This window comes from Symphalangus syndactylus, chromosome 8, assembly GCF_028878055.3.
Source record: "Symphalangus syndactylus isolate Jambi chromosome 8, NHGRI_mSymSyn1-v2.1_pri, whole genome shotgun sequence".
Classification (NCBI taxonomy): Eukaryota; Metazoa; Chordata; class Mammalia; order Primates; family Hylobatidae; genus Symphalangus; species Symphalangus syndactylus.
Window position 1 is genome coordinate 47,932,208 of NC_072430.2, and position 20,582 is coordinate 47,952,789.

The 20,582-nt window shown below is 39.7% G+C and overlaps 1 protein-coding gene and 1 pseudogene across 6 annotated transcripts in view; one reads left to right on the forward strand and one right to left on the reverse strand.

Annotated features, from left to right (window-relative positions):
• DCAF5 (DDB1 and CUL4 associated factor 5) overlaps window positions 1-20,582 on the forward strand; it is a 108,490-nt gene that overhangs the window by 58,887 nt on the left and 29,021 nt on the right. For 5 of the 6 annotated variants that reach the window (XM_055289033.1, XM_055289032.2, XM_055289035.2 and 2 more), the window contains exon 6: window positions 4,167-4,380. In XM_055289033.1, coding sequence (XP_055145008.1) covers window positions 4,167-4,380 — 214 coding nt within the window. Of the gene's footprint in view, window positions 1-4,166; window positions 4,381-4,896; window positions 6,109-20,582 lie in introns of those variants that run through there. The other variant, XM_055289038.2, reaches the window with a different exon arrangement.
• LOC134737315 (ATP-dependent RNA helicase DDX18-like) lies at window positions 6,570-20,534 on the reverse strand (annotated as a pseudogene).

The following is a 20,582-nucleotide window of genomic DNA, read 5'->3' on the forward strand; positions in this document are numbered from 1 at the left end:
TCCCATATTCCTTATAGATCATCCTGCCTTAAATCAGGAACTGTGATAGGGAGAGACTTTCTCCCATAGAAAGGACCTTGCTTTTCCCTCTCTGCTTGGGGTACGACACCAGCTCTGATGTCTGTGAGTTAGGATAGTAGTGCCTCCACTCCAAGCATTCTACACCGGTCTTGTAGAACTTTCATGTGGAAACAATGAGGAAATTCATGCCAGTGGTCTTTGGAAAATCTTATTGGCACCACCAGGTGTATCAGATGGATTAGTTAATCATAGATTTATAGTAATCTAGGTCCACAGAGCTTGATCTTGAAAGCTTTTTCAATTCCCTATGTTGTGCTGGAAGTGATACTCTCAATCACTTTCCCTGGAAACAGCCTTAGCCTGTTTCTCTTGTGTTCCCAGGCTTTAGCCTTGGCTAAGTACTTTTTAAAATGTTCTTTTTACCCCACCAGAGCAATAAAGAAGTCCAATTGAGTGGGGTTTATTTTGTTTTTTTTTTTTTTTTACTTAAAAAAACCAAAAAACAAAATAAACCCCACAGGAGACCACACTTGTGAGGAATGTTTTCCTGATGTTCTGAGGTGTTCTTGCTTTTCACCCTAGGTCTTTTGGATCACCTTGGATCACCTCCTACCCTGTTCTTGTTGTGTTTTATAGCAAATCCTTGGATGAAGATAGGTTGGGGTAGATGTATTTCATTAATTTTTCTTATAAAGATATTTTTATTTGAACTCATTGTTAACATGTTTTGCTAGTTCTTTCAATGTATTGCTCATCTCATTTGAGTGTATTGGTAGCCACTTCTCTGAAGGAGTAGAGACAGTGGCATTTTCATTATCAAGATAAGTGTCCAGAAAGCAAGTCAGGATTGAGGCATTCTTGTTTGTATAGAGGCACCCCTATTTCTTCAAGAGGAAATGAGAAATTTCTTCTTCAGGGAATGCGTTGAGGACAGGAATATAACTCTGATCTGAAGAGGAATTGGAGATCCTTCTGGGAACAGACATGAGACCATAAAAAGTGCCATATTGTATGGTTAGCTTTTCATTGACTTTGATAATTTCTCTTTTCTCTGCCTTGTTTTCTCTCCACCCCCAACCCCACAAATTCCAAAATGGAATCATATTTCTCACAGTGTGGTTTGAAAGTCACCTATATCACAATTAACTGGTGTTGCTGGTTAAATTCAGATACCTGGGCCCACTTCCCAGATTGAATTAGAATATTGTGGGGGGCAGGGGGTGGGAATCCTGAGAATCTACATTTTTTAAAGTCCTAGATGATTTTTCATGCATCTTACACTTGAAGCCAGAATCTTTGACATCATCTTTGTATCTTGACTATGAGGGCAAACTGCTTCCAAGCTTTGCCTTCCTGGCAAACCAGATCATCCTTATTATTCTCACCAGGAGTGGCCAGCTGTAGACCCCTGCTGATAAATTACAGTTAATGTAACTTACTTTCTGGATTTCAGGTGTCATTCCATCCCTCTGGAAGGAATGGAATTTTGTGACAAAACGTGAAGTTTTCAGTGTTGGTGGCTGCTGCTCTTTAAATAGCACCCCTAAGCATTCTAGGAGCGAGATTCCTTTGTACTTTCTTTGTGTGAGAAGTCAGAGTTCCCTGCCCAGAAGCATCAGCAAGAGAAAAGTTAGTTACTATCCTGGAGCCCACAACCAAATTCCTATAGTGTAATCAGACTGCAGATGGTGGGTCAGGGAGCTTGGGTGGGGTTGGGATGGCCCACATGCCTGTCCTGGGCAGACTCCTCTACAGGCCTGACTAGAATGGGCAGAGGAAGTTCCTGTTAACAGATAGAAAGGGTGTTTGCCAGAGGCTCTAGCTTTCCTCTCAAGGATGCCTGAGCTGCTGCAAACCCCTGCTGCTATGGCTGGTGAGGCTGGCCAAGTCTCTTTCTGTTGACTCTTGTTTCCAACCCCCAACTCCTAGTCAGTCCTACAAATGCTGGTTTATTTGCACACTCCATACTGATCTTGGATTGAAAGCCTCTCATTGTTTTTGAGTTCAGTGTTTAGATAACACCACATGCCTGTCGCAGCCAGGGCACCCTGTAAAGGAAATGCCTGGTCTCTAACAGTCCTGTCATTCATTTTCTGTATGCGAGAGAGTGTGGCCTGTGTTTAGGACCATTACAAGGGCATTTCTCTGCAGGGATTACTACTTGGGGCCTGCAGGGATACCAGGCCCCTCCTTGATGTCTGGAATTCTAGGGATGGTTTTCTAAGTCTTCCCTCTTTCCTTTCATTCCAATCCTAAAAGGATTACAGGTTGTTTTGCCCAAGGCTTGTTTCCACACATAGCTGCACTACCAGAACATTCCTTCCTTTGGTGAGAAGACTGCTTTGGGGGACACAGGACTGACTGGGGCTGGTGTTGGTACAGGCTGTTTTTGTGACCAAGCTAGGTTGGCAGCTGCCTTTGTACTGTGGTTTCAGGGCTTCCCTTCCCATAGGATAGGATAGCTCTTTTCTTGTCCACTTAATTTTCCCCACCATTGTCTTGGCAAAAAAAGAAAATGTGTTATCTTCATTCAATACTAACTCTCTTCTGGTAATATATAGCTCTTTTTTCACTTGGTACAATGCGATTAAAACTTCTTTAAAATGTTTCAAATAAGTCTGTTAGGCTGTAATTTAGGCGTCTTGAGGCCCTTTTCAGGTCTGTAATTCTCCAGAATTTATAAACTTTTTTCTCTAAAACTACTGGGGTCAATACCTTTCCATGACAATAATGTCTGCATGAGACAGTGAGTTCTGATGTGGCACTTGTTTCTACAGTGTCCCCAACATATATACTTCACTTTCCTGCCAATAATTCAGTGCTCCAAAAATTAACCCAACATACAAAATAAAACTTGGTTTTGACATGGACTATGAGCAGTCATCCCTCTTTAATAAAATAGTGATCCTTACTGCCTGAAAGATCACACTTACCACCCCCAACAACCTTTAAAAATTAGTACTGTATATACTTATTAATGTTCGTGGCCATCCTGGTTCACTATAATATTGAAAGTACCTTCTGAGTCATCAAAAGGAATTATTTAGAACCATACTGTGTGAAACTTTTTTAAAAATGTGAATCTTATGAAACTGCAGAAGAATATTAGGTGAACCAGAACATAGTACTCTTTAGTGAAACTAGATAAATGAAGTTCTATGTATTAACCAAAGTATATTTTAAAGCTACATATAAACTTGTGGGGAATTGTAAAGGAAAGCAAGTCATTTTCCTTTTCTAATTGTTGCACTACTTGCTCTGCATTTAAATTGAAGAATTGTCTTTAATACTTATTATCTAATCATGCTATATAGAATATAAAAATTCTTTGTGAACAGATTAAAAGTTCAAAAGTAATAAAATGATTATGATTGACAAATTATCCATTATAAACAAGTTTCTATTGTTCATTTTTTTTAGACAGTCTTGTTCTGTCACCCAGGCTGGAGTGCAGTGGCGTGACCATGGCCCACTGCAGCTTCAACCCCCTACCTAGGCTCAAGTGGCGCTCCCTCCTCAGTCTCCTGAGCAGCTGGGACTACAGGCACATGCCACCATGCCTGGCTAATTTTTTTTTTTTTTTGTAGAGACAAAGTCTCATTATGTTGCCAGGGCTGGTCTCAAACTCTTGGGCTCAAGTGATCCTCCTGCCTCAGACTCCCAAAGTGCTGGGATTAAAGGCATGAACCACTGCACCCAGCCTATTGTTTTTACCGATGATTCTTGTATCTCTAATATGAAGGATGAATATATTGCTTAAACACTGTCCATGACTACCCAGTTAGAGTGGATACAACCCACTTCTCAGGGTCTTGACGAGTATGTTTTTGGTTGTGCAGTTAGCTTGGGTAAACAAAATCATTATTTTAATGTGTCTTCTTTCAAGATGTTTTTGTTATCCTTTTCTTGTAACTTTACTGGTAATTCATCTTTTGGAGACTGAGAAAGAGAACTGACAATTGAAGTAACTTGTTTTAAAGTAACCAAGGAAGCGTTGCTACCCTCATTATTCTAGCCACTGCATAGAAATATCCTTTTGCTGAAATTCAGCTATACAAGCTTGACAGGAGGTCCTAGGCAAACGTGTTTTTCAGACTCTTGTCTAGCCTATCTCATGCCTGATTCCTGTGCCTTGTGCCTTCCAGTTCTCTCCTGCGCTATGGTGGAAATCTGTCCCTCCAAAGTGCCATGAGTGTACGATTCAACAGCAACGGGACCCAGCTCCTGGCCCTGAGGCGACGCCTGCCCCCTGTGCTCTATGACATCCATTCCCGCCTGCCTGTGTTTCAGTTTGACAATCAGGGTTACTTCAACTCATGCACCATGAAAAGCTGCTGTTTTGCAGGAGATCGTGACCAGGTAAGTGCTGTCTGCCTCCTGCATCTCACACTCATGCTTTCCTTTCTGATTGTTCTTTCTATACTGGTCTTTATTTCTCATTAGCATTATGTCAGGTAGAAACAATTAAGGGGAAACAGTAAGTGCCTGGAGATGTTCTGACTTAATAATAGTGAGTTTCTTCATCAAGGCTGCCAATGGGTATATACAAGGCACACACCATAAACCAAGGCTGGCCACGATATGGTTCTGAGCCACCTAGCTCTGCCAAGTTTGTGAACAGATTTTAAGATTCTAAGAATGTGCCATTTCAGAAGAAAGGAGAGGGAATCCATGGAAAATTAGCCTGCTGGTGAGAGAGACATTAAAAAAAAAGAAACCAATAAAACACAATAATGAATGAAACACCCTAAGTACCATCCAAGAGACATGTATCTTGAATGGCCTGTTGGGATGGCATCTTTTTCTTGGATGAAATGGGGTAAGCAGCTTTGTTTGAGAGGGAGCCAGATGCTGACTCTTTCTTTTTACTGCCAGCATCACAACTGCAAATGAAGAGCCCAAGCTGTGAGTTTCCAGCCTTTTCTCATCTCACTAGGAATGGAGATGCTGATGTTGACTTAAAGCTGGCAGTTTAAGAATATACTTGGCCTTCTTACACCTTTCTGTCTTGGCCATAGAAGTTCTGAAGTGTCAGTGACCAGTTGGGCTGGTCTGGGTAACCAAGCCGAGGAAAGACAAATGGGAAGAAAGATAAATCTAAGGAAAGATTGATCAAATAAACAAATAGAATTTTTTATTCTCAAGCATGACAAATCTTATTGCTACTTCACATATAGATTGGGAAAAAGAAAAACCTTAGTCTCTTGCTAATGTTTAGTGTTCTTATCTCTGGGTCAACTGTGTCAAATTTTGACTTATAATTCTTATATGCTGTACCTCACCTCTTTAGAGTTATTTTTGGCATAAAAGAAATATAAAAGAGGCCTAAAAGAAAAATTTCTTTGAGAAACTGGCAAGACCTTGCTTTTTGAAGTAAAAGCTAGGATTTTTCTCCCTAGATGGGGGTTGCTGAGGCTTCCTAATATCATAGTTTAAGGATTAGTAGATGTAATAGGAGCCAAATAAATAAATGCCTGTTGAATTGTCTTGCGTGTAGATAGCTGAGAATGTTCTTTTAAGTTTTCTGAACTAGAGATTTCCCCTCTTATAAATAAAGACTATATATCCAAATTCAGAATTTATACTCATGTTGGAGTCTTAGGGCCTACTTAGCTGAGATCCATACTGGAGACCACTAGGTGGCCTCAGTGATGTCTCCTTGGGGAGGCCACAGTACCTGAATAACTTGATTTGTATATGCCTATATGGCACTGCAGGGAATTTGTTTCTTGGGTGAGAAGAAACAGTTTCTAGAGGCGATCAGACTCTCAATAGAACAGATATGCAGAATGGTTGATTTAGCTTTGTCTGGCTGTGGAAATGACAATCAAGTCTCTCCCTCTCTTCCTTTTTTCCTTCTTTCTTTGCTTTTGTTGGTTTTCCATCTTTTATCAACTTCTTATGCATGTAATTCTTGTTTTGTTGAATAATAGAGCATGCAGTAAAGGTGATATTAATAGTTTATTAGGCTTTATTTCCAGAAACCAGAGGCTGAGGGAAAGGTGATTTTCTTCAGGTTGTATTTAGCAACCAAGGCCTGTCTTCATGGACCTTAGAAGACCCAGAACAAAGACCTCTAGCCAACATGTAAGCACCTAGACCATGGTTTCCTATCCTTATCATTGTTAACATTTTGGCTAGATAGTTCTTTGTTGTGTGGGGCTGTCCTATGCATTATAAGATGGTTAGCAGTATCCCTAGCCTCTCCCTACTAGATGCCGGTAATATCATCCTAAGTTATCCTCCAAGCAACCAAATATGTCTCCAGACATTGTCCCCTGGGGGAAGAATTGCCCCTGGTTGAGAACCTGTGATCTGGATTATAATTACCCATTTTGCTCAGATGCATTGGGGCAGGTATTTTCATAGGCAGAGCCACAGAAGGTATTTTGTGATAGTCGTAGGTATATACATCAAAGATATCATTGTTTCTGTCTTTCAGTTTATATATAATTATAAAAGTATTGAATGGCTTTTGATTTTTCCCTATTTAGATTTGACTAATTTATTATTTGTGACTTGTCCTATGGGAACAGTTTTATGGGTATTTTATTCTCTCTGACAGACAAGACTTCTTTTTGGCTGGGGTAAGTGGATTTCCTTGAAAGAAGATACAAAGTCATTGAATCTAACTTTGGATCAGTTAACAGAGTTAAAAGTCTTAAAAGTCTGTTCATATTCCCGAAATAGTTAGAGGTATATAAAATACAGAGATTTATGTTTGGCTTTTTTGTTGACTCCTTAAGGACTAAGAAATGTAGCTAATTCATCATTGTCTTGTCTCCAAATCCTGGCACACAGTGAGAACACAATAAAAATTTGTTGAAGTAAATCTTGAGTACTTTGGTCAATGTGTGGTATTTAGCTTTGTGGGCCTAAGTCTTCTCTAACTGTAAATCAGGACTGATAAGTATGATTTTTCCTGTTCAACTTCCAGAGGCCTGGAAGGATGGGTGAATTAAATAATTCATCCAATTAGGAGGATGAATTAAATAATAGATTTATAGTGGAACTAATCTACTGAACTTATAGTTTTTTTTAAGTATTGCACAAGAGGTCAGACTTACTGTCCCAGTCCTAGAACATGTCTCAAAGGTGATTGATAGGCTCTGACTTTCCATACTCAAGGATAAGGCAGCATTGTCACAGTTATAGTGTGACCTGCAGGACTGACATGTATATTCTTTGATGAGTCTAGACAGAATCTTTTTTTCTGCTTTCAGTTTCCAAAGCCTGCCTTTTCCTTATATTGGGCTTTATATTTGACCTCATTCCTGTATGCTCTGAGAACACCCACAGCCTGAGGCTCTGTGTTCTGGAACTCTTCATTTAGTCATAGGCGGGGTAACCATCCCAGACAGGAATCTGAGAATTTCCATAATAGGAATGAACATGGATAAGAAAAGCAGTAAGAGATCCTATTTATCTGAGACAGTCATCTGGCTTTTAATTATGAGATTATTCAGTCCATACATATGGACCCAGATATTGTTCAGGGTACGTGTACTTCTTTTTAAACTATCCTAGGTTCACTAGGTAATTCATTAGCCTCAAAATAAAATTAACGTTTCAAGAAATTAGACTTGGGGAATAAAGTGTGAAATAGCTGAGCCTCCTTTGTGTCTCCCTCATGCTCATTGCCACCACTGTAGATGAATTCTAATTATAGAGCTATTAGAGATCATTTTATACAAACCTTTTCTTTTACAGATGAGTAAACTGAGTCTCAGAGAGGTCACAAGTCATAACACATACAAGTTTGTAGGCAAACCAGGGCTAGAACCCAGATTTTTGGGCTCTCAATAGAGACCCCTTTTCACTGTACAAATGATCACAACTTGTTGCGGACAGGAACAAGACAGGCAGCAAAAATAAGTGGATTGGGCTGGGAGTAAACATTAGGGAGTGGTGGGCATTATGGAGAGCCCACATCCCATCTGAAGGGGTCAGCTTCTATACAGCTTTAGCCTGTTGTTGTCAGGGCCTCCAATTTTTTTCAAGAGAGGACAGAAATAAAGATTTTTATGTAAGATCTCTTGGTTTTAAAATATTACAACAAATTCATACTTTATTGTATAGATGAAACAAATCTGTGCACCATACCTATTCTGCTCTAGATCCACCAGTTTGAAACCTCTGTGCTTCATTCAGCAAGATGTTTATTCACATGTTTAGTGCCATGGTCTGTCACTAACTTATGGAGACAAGTTCCTTTTTCCTGCTTCCTACTGAAGGCTTCCTAACTTCATGTCTTTTTCCTCGCTCCATCTTTTAAAATAAGAGAGCATATATTTACTGAGCATTTACTGCATGCCTGATGCTGTGATAGATACATTCACATAACATTGCCAGATGGTACCCTCTTTGAGATTTGCACTCAAAGCCCTGTATACAATCTGTCTTCTCCCCTTTTGGCTACAAATACATAGTTTGTTTCTTTCTAGTATATTATAATTATTCAAGTTTGATAACTTCTAGCATCAGTTCAGGTGACAAAAGTGACATCAGGTTGGCTGGGTATCAACAGAAGCAATTAGCCTTAACTAAAGGCTTATACTTTTTTACTTTTTTTTTTAAAGCAAGCCTACCTTCTAGTCTTGCAATATAGTGGGGACTCTGGCAATAAAACAGCATTCCTTTCCTTGGAGGCTGCCTGAGCCCAAAGGTTCTTCTTGCTTTCACTTCCTACTTGGATTTTTGTTTTGTTTTCTCCCTGAAGCCTGACTGGGTACATTCTGTCTTCTAAGCTTCACACACTTCTCTACATACTCAGTGAGCCAGTCTCTTAATAGGGTTAAAAAAGAATGCCAGTATTCTACCTGCTGGCTTTTCTGGCATGCACATATAAGACAGCACTTGGCTCTTGTTCCTTCTCTTTCACAATTCCTTAAATGGCTCTTGTCCTAGATTGTGAGTCCAGTAGAATGGCTCAGGCTTCTGGTAAGCAAGTCTTTCAGTCTAGCAAGCATGTTTGCCTGGAAATGGATAGTCTGATCATTTAAAGTATTTCTTGCTTTAGTCTCATACGATGTCTGGTCTAATAGTCCTGACATCTTGCTGAAAGTAGGATGTACACAAAAGGAGAAAGTATAAGATTTTCTTGAAAAGGCTGAGCACTGGAGTACCTGAGCACTGAGATCTCTTATACTGGTCTTTTGAACTTGATAGATGGCAAGGCCCCAAAAATTTTGATCATAAAATCATCCTGTCCTAGAGGAAAGAGCTGACTTGCACCCTATGAATCCAACAAAACGGCCTTGGATAAATGGCCTCCCTCAGACATTACATCACCACTCAACCTCTCTGTGTTGATACTATATGGGTATAGCCGAGGTGTGGAATGCACCAGTAAGTACTCTCTAGGCCAGAGAGGCCCTCTAAAGTTATAACTTTTCTTTTTTTTTTTCTTTTTTTAATAACTCCATGCACCCCTGATTAAGCCCACTTTGGGGCCTGGCATGCCATATGTTCTCCTTTATCTGAGATAAAGATATACTTTTAATGGGGGAAATTCAACCGTTGGTTTCCATCCTTTGATTTGTTGTGATTTTAGGCTACTTTTTTTTTTCATCTCCTTGCCATTTATATCTTACATATTTTTAGCCCTTTAACTTATAAAGCACTTTCATATCCACTATTATGTTTTTTTGTTGTCATCGTTTGTTTGTTTTTAGATGGAGTCTTGCTCTATCATCCAGGCCGGAGTACAGTGGCTCCATCTAGGCTCACTGCAACCTCTGCCTCCCAGGTTCAAGCAATTCTCGTGCCTCAGCCTCCGGAGTAGCTGGAATTATAGGCACGCGCCACCACGCCCAGCTAATTTTTTGTGTTTTTAGTAGTGACGGGGTTTTGCCATGTTGGCCAGGCTGGTCTCGAACTCCTGACCTCAAGTGATCCACCCGCCTCAGCCTCCCAAAGTGCTGGGATTACAGGCATGAACCACAATGTCCAGCCCACTATTATATTTGAATGGTCTCAGCAACCTTTGGGTGCAATTGGACAGGTTTTATCCTCACGTGAAACTGAGGCCGACAGTAGTGTGAAATGGCAAATCGAATTGTTAGCAAAACCAGGACTAGACTCAGTTTCTTGTTTATGACTGTACCCTCTTGCTCATAGGCATGCTGCCCACTGTGTTATAGAGATCAAGCAATGATACGGTCTGGCGAGGAAGAACTGAACACAGAATGTTGTGGCAGAGGAATTCCTTGTATGTCTTGTTTAGAGCGTGAATGTTTTAGGAAGCTTTTTTTGAGGAAGGGGGCAGACTTTCTGTTTTGTAAAGAGAAGGTAGGGGGAATATAACTTTTTTTTTTTTAAAGGTACAAAAATAATTAAAACAGTAACATACATTTGTGTGTATGAGGGAGGGATATTTAAAATTAAAATATTATATCATCACAAGAAAGATCAGATATTCCTTACTCTGCCCTTGGGCAACCAAGAAAATTAAAGCCTGTTTTAAATCCCAAAAATAAAAGAGAGACTTGATAGAAGTAACAGTGTTCAGTGCTTGCAACCGAAGTCAATTTATACTCTTGTTAGATAAGTCCAAATTCTAAAGGCTACAAAAATCCTGTTAAATCAAGGGAGGAAAAGAATCATTTTAGGACAAAGTTATTCAAGATGAAAGAAAGGCATGTCTTCAGTGAAAGAACTGCCTGCTGTTGGATGCTTGCTTGCTAATGTGTTTAAAGATTTTGGACTTCTCAACTTTCTTGGTTTTCTGGTAGCCAAATCCACCACTGCCTACTCACTTTTTCTGCTTGCCTTCATTGCTGTTGACGTTCAGATCAACAAAGGGAGGCACCTTGAAACCAATGACAGAGCAACTTGAGGCAAATTTAAGTTATTAAACATTAAAGATCTGTTTCAGAGAATGGGAATTGTAGGCTTGTATGTATGATTTATATGCTTCCTGAGCTGACTTATGAAAAAAGTAGTTCTTTTGAATCAATTTCTCAAGCTGAGACTGAATGTCAGAAATTTTAGACCAGGAAAAGTCAAATTCACTTAATGGAACCTTGGATCGTTTCAAGTAGTGAAGAAGACCCAATTCTTCTGGGTGCAAAATGAGCAAGGCATGCCCTCTCCCATTTAGGCCTCTGGCTGTTCTACTCACACGATGAATATTATTCCTTAGGGTCATCTGGAGGGTCATACTGAACAATCCAGTCAACTTCAGTAATGTCCAGTTCTCTTGCTGCCACATCTGTACACAATAGTGTTCCTAAATCTGCATTGCAGAACTGGAAGAATGTGGTTGTACGCTTATTTTGCTTTTGCTTTCCATGAACGGCCAAGACGGGCAAATCAATATAGTTCAGCAACTCATAGTGGTATTTCACGGACATACAAGATGAAAAGAAGGCCATAAGCTTCCTTTTTTGGTTCTTCTTAAGGAACATAAAGAGAAGGAATCTCTTTTCAGAAGGACAAAAAACATATCCCTGCTCAAGACCATCCACTGTTGCATTAGCTTTATCATCATCAACACCAACATACAATGGCTCCTTTTTCAGAGAAATCCTTGCCAGGCCTTCAACTTTTTGAGTTTGGGTGGCAGAAAAGAGCATCGTCTGTCTACGTGATGGCAAAAGTTTAATAATTTGTTTTAATTCCTCTTCGAACTCAACATCCAAGATACGATCAGCTTCATTGATAACCAGACACTGCAGATTTTTATACATAAACCCTGGGATATTCTGCATATGGTCCAGCAGACAGCCTGGTGTGACCACAATGATGTTGATCCCATTAGCAAGTTTCTGTGCTTCAGCGGATCTATTACTGCCACCCATTATCAACCCATAGGTATGCACGTGGTGAGTCATTAGCTCCTTAAGAACACCAAAAGTTTGCATGACTAGTTCTCTAGTAGGTGAGAGAATAAGGACCCCCGTTCCATTCCTGGGCATGAAATTTAACTTAAAAATGAGTTCAACTGCAGGGATGAGAAAAGCCGGGGTTTTACCACTGACAGTTTTTGTAGTTGCAAGAAGATCCCTGCCTTCCAGAGGTGGTCTGATACTTTTTTGCTGAATTTCAGTCGTGTTTGTAAAACCCATTTCTTTTATTGCCTTCAGAGTGTTTTCATTGACAAGATTACATAGAGAAGCAAATGAAGTATCCTCAAAAGCTACTGTCAGTCCCAGGGGCAGGCTGGGCACCTCACTGTCGTCTTCATCATCTGGCTTCTCAACATTATTTTCTGTTTCTTTAGGAGTCTTGGCACTTTTTTCTTCAGATTCCCCTTTGTTTTCAGTTTTTGCTTTTTTTGTATCAGACTCAGCATCATTCACCATTTTTCTCTTTTTCTTTTTTGATTCTGAATTAGGAGACTGCATTGCTGCTTCACCATTGGTTAATATGGTGGATTTCTGGGGAGATTTTTTAACTTTTATATTTTCCACTGCTTCTTGAGACACATCCCCATTTTGAGCATCTGATAAGCCCACGTTCATAGCATGTTTTGATTTTCTAACCTTTCCACCTCCCATTGTTTCTTCAGACACATCTCTATTTTGAGTTTCGGACAGGGTCAGATTTGAGGCCCCATGCAACTTTAGGTTCCGCTGCCGCAATTTGAGGTTCCACTTCTTGATCTTCTTGTGTAGGAGTTTCATCAGCAGGTGAGACATCCTGTCCAAGTAGTGTCTAGACCACAGTGCCACACAGTACAGCTACTCAGTTCTGGAATATAACTTTATTAAATCAGCCATTTATAACTCTTTTTGAATCCTGGACCTTTTTGAAACTCTAAAAGCTATGAACAGTCATCTCAGAAAAATGTACACATCTACATTGTTTTCCATATAATAATAAAGTGTTTATGGAACTCTTGAAACCTAGAGGCTCAGGTATTAACAATCCTGGATTAAGATTTTACCTTTGGATTATGTTGTCTTTTAGTCTGTTTACTGATGCAATTTTAGAACTTAAAATCTTAAAAGGTTTTGGAGTATATGAGGCCTGCTAGGTATGGTCTGGTTTATAATCGTTCAGCTGTAAAGGAACACAAGGTGACCTGGATTCTTCTTAGGAACAAGTGGAATTGATGTGATCTGGTGACAGGACACGGCAGTTCTTTAATGCATGGCTCCTGGCTAGGAGTCTGGGCCCCACTAGGAAATCCCTGGTAGATGTTAATGAAGGGGAACAGAGTATAACCTGTCTCATCCTCCTCCTTAGAAATTTTACTTTTAGTAGAAGAGCTTTGCCTCTTTTTGAGGTATCTTCAAGTTTTGGAGAAAAAATAATGTTACTTCCTCAGAATGCTGGAACACCTTTGCTTGAATGAAGAGTGTAAATACTCATATATGGACTAAAGTGAGTGCTATCATCTCCTCACTCCCCAGTCCTCGCATACGAAAACTGAAGCCCATGGAGGGGGGCGCTAATGGTTAATGGCCCCTCATCTTGCTCAGGTTTCCAAAATGGTTTGCCAAATAAAGATTCATCTTTAAGTAACGCTGGCCACTTTGTTATAACCAGCTGTTGGTGATTTATAGCACTTTTTTCCTTTTCTGCTGGTTATTTGACTGTTATTGGCTGCCTTTATGGAATATTCCTTTATTAATAGAATTTTTTCTACACAGAACCTGTAAAGGTTGGTTATTTTAATAAACTGAAAGATTCCAGAAGCCTAATGGAGCTGAAATGGCAAATGGCTCAAAGAAGCAAGAATAATGTAACTTCACTTGCAAAAATAGTGTTAATCTTACGGGTATGCATATTTGTATGCTTTTATTGGGAGGTAATGAAATTTCTCTTACCACAAATAAAATAAATCTACGGCTTTTCCCATTTCCAAAGAAAATTTGCTCTGATTGCTTTGGTTGGTATTTGTGGCAAGCACTGGTTATAAATGGTATGATCAAAGGTGTATTATATGCCAATTAGCAAACCTTTTTCTGGAAATAGTCATCTAGAGAGCATATCACAAAGTTTTCAATCACATTGTTTTTCCCCTTCTGACAGAAGGTCAGGGGAAAATAAGAGCTGTGTTTGATTTACATTTAAATAGCAGTCTCTCTGCTGTTACTGATCCAGGCTAGCGAGCCATCTGGTTTTTCTGTCCTAGTCAGTACAGCTAATTAGACAGGCATGCCATTTACTGGAGAGTCATTAATCAATTACTATGGAAGGAGCCTTTGGAGAGAACTGGGTAAGTTGATCAGTACTCAATGAATAGTAGCTTTGATTAATATGTTTCCTTCTTCATCAACAGATGTTGGAGAAGATCAAATCCTGTGTAAGCACGCACCACAAACACACACATACACACAAATACACACACACACATTTTCTATAAAGGTCAATGGATTGACAGAGGATATTTGGGTCAGTGAGACAGTGACAAATACCAGTCAGTAATCTTTTTCAGTGTTGTTCTTGGTGGTGGTCATGATGGTGGTTCCTTCCTGAAATCTATTGAGAGAGAGTTGTTGATCTCTTCCTATGCTTGAGCAAGTTAGTATCTCCACACTGACAGTGGATTGGATGAAACCCCACCATGCACTGGCCTCAGGTTAACCCTACTTAAAATGTCTAGATCAGTAAACATTCAAATCAGTAAATAGCTTGCCCTCTTGGACCACAGAATGAATGAAAAGTGAGGTGAATCAGAATGTGGCCAACTTTTAACCTTTGTGGCCAGCTGGGAAAGATTATGGATAATGTGTGTCCACACAACTCATGTTCATTTTAGCATTGATATTTCCCACCTTACCCACAAAACCAAACAAAAATTAAATATATCTTCCACTCTGATCTAATTGTAGTCTATGGATCTCTTACCTCCCCCTCAACTCAGGGTGTTTTGGCAAATGGGGACTTTATTGCCTAGATAATGAAGTATCTAAAACATTCTTTCTTCCTCTTGGAGCCCCGCCCTGTTCTTCTCAATAGAGTATAAGATAAAAGGCTGTGTGAAGTGAGTTTCATTTTTTTGTTTTTTATTTTTTCTTATATTCTTTTAAATCTTATTATTTATTTTTTCCTCTTATATTTGTTATTGCCTTTTTTTAGTACAAAAGCAGAACATGAAGTGAGTTTTTAATTTGTGGTTTCCCCCTCATCATGTTTAGAATGATGTTAAAAATAAATAACTTAGAGAAGGTAATGAATTTTTCGTATTCATGTCCCCATTTGGCCACAAACTTCATATCATCTTACTTAGTTTTTGCCTTTCTAAAGTTGAATAGTAATTTTTAGTTTTTTTCACAGTAGTGTATTAAATATGAACGTTGGTTGTGAAGTCATACATCATAAAAGGGAATAAAAAATATGAAACATAGGAATTTTGGGTAACCAATTTTTCTACTATGTTTCTGTAGCTTACCTATTTATATAGGAGTATCTGCTGCAGAGCCTTTCTGTTATCTAGGCCAGAAGCGTTTTACTCCAGGTCAGCTTCAGACCCCAAACACCAGATTTCCTGGGTGAGAATGAGCAGGTACTATTTGAAATTAGATCATCAAGATAAAAAAAGAAAAGACAGAAAAACCTGTGCCTCCAGTTTCACCACTTGAGGTGAAGTTCAGTTTTCTGGTTAATTGAAATAATTACTGTGTTTCTTAAGTTTTAATACAATGAAGTACATTGGGTTTGTTTCCTTTGGTAGTGAAACAGTGCCACTGGCACTGTTTGGTCTTTGTTTTCTTGCTTATATTTCCTTGTATCCGACAGCAAATATTTGTAAGATGGCCCGCCTAGACCTGCAGTGTCCTGGTGGTCCTCTTAAGCACTAACCATCAGCAGGGCCCCACTCAGTGGCCCCAACCAGCCCGAGTCAAGGAGGGGATGACCCTTTCAACATAGCTTTAGAAGACAGGAATCTTTCTAGTTGCTCTTATGATAGCAAATGTATCTCTGTACTCAGCTCACTTGAAATCATCTTTATTTCCACAAAGCTTAAAAAAAAAGACAAAAGAGCTCTTAATGGCTACCTTATATTTTAAAATAGTCAGAACTCTGTCTGCTCTCCTGGAATACTCTTCTCCCAGATATCCACATAACTTGCTCCCTCATTTCCTTCAGGGCTCTATTCAAAATACCATTTTATCAAAGAGGCCTTCTGTGACCACCCTCTGTAAAACGGAAACTAACACCCCAACCCCCAGCACTCCCTATATGCGCTAACCTGCTGTTTAATTTTCCTCTGTAATATTTGTCACCACTGGACACATTATATATATGTGTATTTTTTTTGTTTAACTTTTTTTTTTGCTCTACCCACATTATATATGTCTATAATATTTTCCCCTTCCCATTAATAGAATGTGAGCTTCATGGGACACAAACAGGGTCTCTTTTGATCAACTCTGCCTTCCCTTCCCTGGAACAATGCCTAACACATATTAGACATTCAATAAATATTTGTTTAATGAATAAAGGAATGACCTCACTTTTATTTCTGTCCTTATAGTCAGCAGTACCCCAGGCAGCCAAATTTTAATGCTAGAAGGCATCCAGCAGACAACTGTGAAATGCCATAATGAATTCTGCAGGACAGTTTTGTGATTCCAGAGTGTGTGAACACTTAAATGCCCTCACTAGATGGCAGTGAGGCAAGACGCCCTCCCTAAAAATCATCCCGAGCTGTTCTCTTGTGGTGGGTGGAAGAACAGGTCCAAGAGGAAGAGAGGTCAGGAGTTGCCTTTATCCGTAAGAGGAAGCCTGTACATTCTATGCATTTTCTGCATATTTTAGGAGCTGTCATATTAAACCCAACAGGCCTTAACTCTGGGAGAGTTTTCTTCCTTCTAAGGCAGTCTTCTGAGTCAGCATTCTGTCTGGGAATCCTGTTTTCCCTTCTCATGGCTTTGCCCTGGTGAATAGCCGAACAAATAGGAAAGCGCTGATACTTCACGATGAAATAGTAAAACCCCTGATAAGCCCACTGGGCTCACTCTTTTTAAATATTATTTTTTGTTTGTTTAGTTTGCAGTGGTATGGGGGGCAGGGTAGCAGGAATTCCACATGAAGTTCATAGCCTCTTTTAAACGTGTAACAGGTAACAGGAAATGGTGGCGCCCGCCTGTAGTCCCAGCTGCTGGGGAGGCTGAGGCATGAAAATTGCTTGAATCGCAGAGATGGAGGTTGCAGTGAGCCCAGATTGCACCACTGCACTCCAGCCTGGGCGGCAGAAACTCTGTCTCAAAAAAAAAAAAAGTACATTAAATATATATGTACATTTACATTGTTGTGTAACCATCACCACCATCCATCTCTAGAACTTCTTCTTCATCTCAAACTGAAACCCTGTGTCCACTAAACATCAACTCCCCATTTCCCCTCCCACTAGGCCCTGGCAACCACCATTCTACTTTGCGTCTGAATTTTCATGACTACTCTAATAGGATCATATAGTATTTGTCTTTTTGTGACTGGCTTATTTCAGTTAGCATGATGTGATGTCCTCAGAGTTGATCCATGTGGTAGCATGTGTCAGAATTTCCTTCCTTGTTAAGGCTGAATGATGTCGATGGACACACAGGGGATTGATTCCACCTCTTGGCCATCATAAACAGTGCTGTTATGAACATAGGTTGCAAGTATCTCTAATCTTGTTTTCAGTACTTTTGGATGTATACCCAGAATTGGAATTGCTGGATCATATGATAATTCTATCTTTAATTTTTTGGGGAACTATTTTCTGGGTCTTTGTTTTTTCATAGTAACCATTCTAATGGGTATGAGGTGGTATCTCATTGTTTTGATTTGCATTTCCCTAATGATCAGTGATGTTGAACATCTTTTCATGTGCTTATTGGCCATTTGTATATGGCCATGTTCTACTTTGGAGAAATGTCTATTCAAGTCCTTGGCACATTTTTGAAATCATGTTGTTTTTTCTTTGTTGTTGCAGTTTAGGAAACTTTTAAATTAAAGTTTAACAAGACTGGCCTCATGAGTTTCCTTGTCTTGAACATGTCTGTGGAGTGACTTATCAAATCACTTGGGCTGGCAGCTTAGGGACTTTTCAGGTCTAATCCAGCCTCCAACATTCCTTCACAGTGTAATCATAGAATCTTATAATTAAATGAGCCTCACAGAGCTACCAGTCCAGTTCTTTCATTTTGCAGATAAAGAAACTGAGCCCACTGCTTTTTCCACTGTGCCCTGGTTACCTAATCCCTATAGATAGCATTTTCTTCATCTTTAAACCTACCTGTCTTTGCCTTTTTTCTCATGTTCCTACAAGTGTTTTGAAGGCTAGGAAATTGATTTTAAGTGATTGCACAGTATTTAGTAATTTATGTTAGGAGGTTGTGTGTATGTTGGACTTACACTTTTTGGGGATGTTCGATGTCATTTTCAAGTATGACATTTTCTTTAGAAAACTCTAGACCTGGCTAGGCGTGTAGCCTATTCCTGTAATCCCAACACATTGAGAGGCTGAGGCAGGAGGATCACTTGAGCCCAGAAGTTTGAGACCAGCCTGGGCAATGGAAGTGAGACACCTGTCTGTATAATAAATTAGCTGGGTGTGGTGGTGCCTGCCTGTAGTCCCAGCTACTTGGGAGGCTAAGGCAGGACGATCATTTGAGCCCAGGAGGTCGAGGCTGCAGTGAGCAATGATTGTGCCACCGCACTCCAGCCTGGGTGACAGAGCAAGACCCTGTCTCATAAATAAATAAAATAAATAAATAAATAAATAAATAAGCTATGTGTCATGGTGCATGCCTGTGATCCATCTTCTGGGGAGGGTGAGGCAGGAGGATCACTTGAGCCCAGGAGGTCAAGACGGCAGTGAGCCATGATCGTGCCACTGCACTCTAGCATGGGCAACACAGCGAGACGCTGTCACATACACACACACAAAAGGAAAACAGTAGGCCTTTCTTTTTCAGGGAAATGAGCAGATGGGGGCAAAAGACAGGAAGAAGTAATGCTGACCTCACCTTAAAGTAAAACACTTATGTGTTGGAAATAAATGAACTCTCAAAATTACTCTCTGATTGCTATTAGACAATGTTAGACAATGCTTTTATGAGTTCACATTAGAGTAGATCTGGCACAGTGTCTTTTTTGAGATCAAGCAGTTTGGAGCTGCCACATAAAATTATGCCCAGGCACTAATTCATGGCTATGTTGGTGATGGCTTCCTGCTCAAAGATATCAGCTGGTAGTAAGGAAGTTCAGGATACTTGGCCTTATGTAAAAGATCTCTGGGAAGCGCCTAGTTTTTACATTCTGCATTAAAATTTTTTTTTTTATTGTGGTAAAATATACATAACATGAGATTTACCGTTTTAACCATTTAAAAATACACAGTTCAGTGGCATTAAGTACAATCACATTGCTGTGCAGCCATCACCACTATCTACCTTCAGAACTTCTTCACTATCCCAGACTGAAACTCCCCAACAAATAAATGCTAACTCTTCATTCTCCCTCCTCTCAGCTCCTGGCAACCACTTGCTGTTTCTGTGAATTTTATTACTCTAAGTGCCTCATATAAATGGAGCCATACAATATCTGTCTTTTTGTTTCTGCCTTATTTCATTTAGTATAATGTCACGGTTTATCCATGTAGCATGTGTCAGAATTTCCTTCCTTTTAAAGGCTGAATAATATTCCATTGTATATATCACCACATTTTGTTTATCTTTTCATCTGTCAGTAGACCCTTGGGTTGTTTCCACCTTTTGGCTATTGTGAATAATGCTGCTATGAAAATGGGTATACAGATATCTCTTAGAGTCCCTGCTTTCAATTCTTGGATATATACCTAGGATTGTAATTGCTGCATCATATGGTAGTTTTATGTTTAACTTGTTGAAGAATTGCCATATTGTTTTCCACAGTAGCTGCACCGTTCGTTAGTCATTCCCACCAGCAATGCACAAGGGTTCCCACTTTCTCCACATCCTTGCCAATACTTGTCATTTTTTTTTTTTGGTAATAGTCATCCTAATGGGTGTGAAATAGTATTTCATTGTGGTTTTTGATTTGCATTTTTCTAATTATTAGTGATGTTGAGCATCTTTTCATGTACTTAGTAGCCATTTGTATATTTCTTTGGAGAACTGTCTAATTTGCCCCTTTTTGAATTAGGTCATTTTGTTGTTGTTGTTGTTGCTGAGCTTTAGCTAACATGCCTTTTGATTTGCAGGTATTTTTAGGAGGGTGTTTGCTGTGTGGTGCCTTATAAATATATGCCCATTTATCTTGTTTATTTAAAGGAAATCACTGTACAGATAGATATATTAAAAATCAATATGTTTAGGCCGGTTGTGGTGACTCACACCTGTAATCCCAGCACTTTGGGAGGCCAAGGCCAGCAGATCACCTGAAGTCAGGAGTCTGAGACCAGCCTGGCCAACATGGTGAAACCCCATCTTTACTGAAAAATACAAAAAATTAGCTGGGCGTGGTGGCACGTGCCTGTAGTCCCAGCTACTCGGGAGGTTGAGGCAGGAGAATCACTTGAGCCCAGGAGTCGGAGGTTGCAGTGAGCCGAGATTGCACCACTGTATTCCAGCCTGGACAACAGAGCAAGACTCCATCTCAAAAAAAAAAAATTAAATGCAATATATAACAATAAACATATT